The 4,278-nt window shown below is 34.1% G+C and overlaps 1 protein-coding gene across 1 annotated transcript; it reads right to left on the bottom strand.

The window, feature by feature from the left end:
- Positions 1-3,023: 3,023 nt before the first annotated feature.
- Positions 3,024-3,687, bottom strand: LOC133298633 (uncharacterized). Its single transcript, XM_061497964.1, has one exon. The coding sequence runs from the start codon at positions 3,605-3,607 to the stop codon at positions 3,077-3,079; it is 531 nt and encodes a 176-aa protein (XP_061353948.1). The 5' UTR covers positions 3,608-3,687; the 3' UTR covers positions 3,024-3,076.
- Between the last annotated feature and the right edge of the window lie 591 nt (positions 3,688-4,278).

Here is a 4,278-nt window from a genome sequence, read left to right as displayed (position 1 = left end):
TTATACCTAACCCGGTTGGGACAACGCGAGTCAATCTGGCTAAACATTGCAATCCCATTTTTTTTTTTTTAATACAATTGCAATCCCATTTTTAACTAGTAAACTTTCTCTTCATCTTTAAAATTTAATTTTTATCAGTAGAATTAAGTTTTAACTCTTTAACTTAAAAATAATTTAATCAACAATGTATATTTTAAAAACTTAATGTTTTTAAAGACTCATAAAACTAATTCTGTATTTTTTTTTAAGGTAAAGTTACCATCATATAACATGATCTAAACAATTTTTTCTACTCAAACAAAAATGCATGCGAGTCCTATACATGTAATAAAAACAAAAATTAAAAAATGCTGATGCAGATCAGTAGGTAAAAATTTTCATATCATGTTACAAGATATTAGTTTTTCCCTTCTTTTTAATGATTATTTCTCTACTTAATTTTTTTTTTTAATTGACAAAAGGTATCCTGTAGAGCTTTTGCGTCTGTGTAACTTTTTGTTTAATGATAAAGTACACATCTCAATGCAAAAGTAACAGAATGAAAGGCTGAATGTTTCGAGTTTCGACCACTTGTGCGGTTGAGAGCTTTTATGTGATTTCATCACCGTCATTTTTTTTTCTTTTTTCTTTTTTGTTACATACCGTCACTTCTTTTAATATAAAATATATTTTAATTACTTAAAAAAGAAGAATAGGTTCAAAAATAATATTAAATTAAACTCTTAAAAATATTAGGACTTCTCTTTTCTTATATCATATGAGATAACATTTTTCATGTCAATGATGTCATAGATATAATAAGTGATGGATTCCATCACTTGTTAAAAAAATTAAAAGATAATAACACAGATTTCGATACCTTACAACATGAGAAAGTAATCTCCAACAATATGAGAAAATGATTTCTTATAATATTAACCATAATACTAGTGTTATTAAATCTTAGCCGTTCATCGACCCAATCAAGATACTGTGTCACTAAGTCACTGGTCGGACTGGTGGGTTACTGGTCGGATCGGTTGATCCGGATATATATAAATATGAACATATAAATTTAATTATATTCTCCGTATTTAAAATGAGTTAAACAAGCTTCATTGAATAAGTTCAAAAATTTCTCAATCACACTTTTACTAGTTCATAAGCACACAAAGATGAAAATACATGCTATTACTATGTCAATTTAAATTGTAACTTAGAATATCTATCAATAACATTGAAAATGTCAGATGTTATGAACTCATATTTTTCAAATTTCTCTACATTGAAATGACATATGTTACATTCTCTTAATTTATTTTTTTGCAAATTGATCCTGTATTGAAAGCTGAAATGTGAGGTCATTGTAGAAAAGTATACTATTAGTAAATAAAATTACAAAAAATTTAAAAATGAGTTATGCATTTTTTTCTGACAAGATGAAATAATTTTGGTTTTTTGTTTTATTTTTATAAAAATGCATGACCCGATCGGGTCATCGATTTTGACTGGGTTTGACTCGGTTTAAATACATGGCCGAAGCAAATACATGGCCGATCCGATATTTGACTCGAATCGATCCGATAATCGATTCACCTAATTTCGGGTTGGGCTGGGTTTCATAACATTACACAATACCTTTTTAAATATTTTTCTTTTTCCTTATGTAATTGAAAAATTATTAAACTCTTGTTTTAGTAGAATTTAACGTTTCACTATTCTTTATGGCAGACGTTTTTTTTTTTTTTTTCCATATATAGAATCCCTTTATTACGTTATACGTAGGTAAGTGATTATCTATAATAAAACGATCGTGTCGTAAAGACGATAGCTTTTCTTAACGGTATAAATTTGCTTATTCAGAACTACATATTTAAATAATTTGACTCAATCACTAGGAGGTAGACGAGTAAGTGGCAAAACAAAACCCAAACTCATTAGGGATTAAGCTCGAATAGAACTTCTAGAAAAAAAAAGGTAGACATCCTGTTGAGATATATAGTCCCACATTGATTGGATGGGCAACTAATGTGGCCTTTATAAGGCCTTGGGCACTCCCACCCCTTGAGCTAGCTTTTGGGGTGGTGTATCTCAAGGTTCTTTACATGGTATCAGAGCCTCACCGTCCCCCGCTTTAAAGAGTGGAATTAAAAAAAAATAAAAAGCACAAAAGGTAAACCAAAAATTGGGCCTGTGCAATTCCACGCTTCTAGCCCAAAGGGCTCTTGCGTGAGGGGCGTGTTGAGATATATAGTCCCACATTGATTGGATGAGCAACTAATATGACCTTTATAAGGCCTTGGGCACTCCCACCTCTTGAGCTAGCTTTTGGGGTGGTGTATCTCAAGGTTCTTTACACATCTAATGAGTCAGCAACAAGATAACGAAGGCAATGTACTAAGGATCAAATCTTAACCATACCATTTTTTGTAATAAATTCAAGAAATTATTTACTTTTTACTAAAAAAATAAAGTAAAATAATTAAGATTTACACATTGTTCCAATCACCACCAGCTCAGCGGGAAAGCACGCACTTGCTTTCAATCAATTAATTCCTCTTAACGATAATTAATTTCACGCTTAGAAGATATTAAAATTGATCTTAAAGAACAAACAAAAATCAATCTCCTCCTCATGGATATATGTTACGATTATAGTATTGATTATGATTACGCATGACTAGTATTCTTGGAAATTAAAACAAATCATGTACAGATATTTCATCTGCTGTAAAACGCGAGAAAGAAAAAAGTTAGCATGATAAACGAGTTATGATCCGAGACATATTCGGTTAAAGGTTTGGGTCATAATTCCTGCTGAAATCTTCAAAAAAAAATTGCTGGTCCTTCGTGATCTTATAAAAATATCAATGTCTAATCCCATTTAGATTTCACAAAAAAAAAAAAAAAAAACAACGAATTATGCTTTTTTCAGGTAAAAAGATAAAATGCTGTTAGTTAAATACATATGGTCCCAATAAATTAAAAGAAAAAGAAAAGAAGGAGAAGAAGAAGAAAATGCTGGTTCTAACTCTGGCAAAATATTTTCTTTTTCTTTTAATATATACAACAAGTACAATTTCTTCCGAAACTACCCCTACTCGGGTATGAAACTCAACACCGCCGTAAACTTTCCCAAACCACCGCGACCGCCACCACTACTTCTACTCTTTCCTTTCCTAGACGAATCAACAATAGCGTCCGCACCACCATATTTCGGCGCCACTTTCCGGCAAGGTTTAACGTTTCCTTCGTCGGAGAAAAACATAATCTGTTTCCGGCGAGAGCCACATTTGTCACCACCAACACCACCAATCTTGGCGAGCGCCGAACTAGCCTTCACCGCCAACACAGCCATCTCCTCCGCCGGCAAGGGCCGCTTCAACCGGGTCAACGGGAGAGCGAAATACAGCTGACCGGGTGTCAAAACCTCGTCCTCGTGAACCGCCTTAACGACGTCGTCGAATCCCATCTCGTCAGAGTCACATATGAAGCACTTTGGGTACATATGCAAAAGGTACGAAACCTTAATAGGGTACGAGAATTCCTGCAACCTTCCGTCGTGCACGACAACCTTCGCCGTCGGAACGTGCGTGGAATCGAACGAGGTGCCACTGCAATTGCCCATGTCTGGTCCTAATGATCCGAAAATTCTCGAAGAAAACTCAGTGAGTCAAAATTGTTGCAACTCGGATGTGTGTAGCTATATGTAGTTGCTCTTAGTTGGACGAAAGAGAAACACGGTTTGGAGAATATATAGACAGGACACAAAGGAGCCATCAATTCTCATGATTGCCACGTCGGATAATTTTATTTTTTTTAAAAATAGAAAATATTATGCGTGTTTTATTAAAAGAGCTGGGAGATAAAGGGAATGGCTTTTTTTTTTGGTAAACCAAAAGGGAATGGCTTTACAGGCTGGTGACAGGTTGTGCTCCTCGTAGTAACATTGGTGTCTGGTATTTTCGTTGGTTTGTCTTTTTCACTGTGTGTCTGTGTGCTTTCTATGGTAACGATCTCGAAATTCTGATTGTGTAAGCGCTAAGTAAAGGTGAGAGAGGGTGGTTCACGTGATGTCCTGTTTTTTCACGGTGGTGACTTTGCCTAATCTGCGTTGTATTCTCAATGGACGGTGATGGTGGAGACTTGGGAATGCAAGTGTGGATCATGTTAAGTTTTTGAAAATTGCAAATTGCAATAGGTGTATGGTCCTATATTTTGACAACTTGAGATTTTTACAAAATATATAAATTTAAACATGATGCATAATTAAATTATAAAATATATAAAAACTAGAAC

Source organism: Gastrolobium bilobum, unplaced genomic scaffold (genome assembly GCF_033153095.1).
Source record: "Gastrolobium bilobum isolate Gb01-03AN ecotype WA unplaced genomic scaffold, APGP_CSIRO_Gbil_v1 utg147977, whole genome shotgun sequence".
NCBI lineage: Eukaryota > Viridiplantae > Streptophyta > Magnoliopsida > Fabales > Fabaceae > Gastrolobium > Gastrolobium bilobum.
This window is presented reverse-complemented; position numbering and strand designations above follow the sequence as displayed.

What these genes read in the sequence shown, in the direction of transcription:
- LOC133298633 (XM_061497964.1), bottom strand. Translation starts at nt 3,607, where the DNA reads ATGGGCAATTGCAGTGGCACCTCGTTCGATTCCACGCACGTTCCGACG.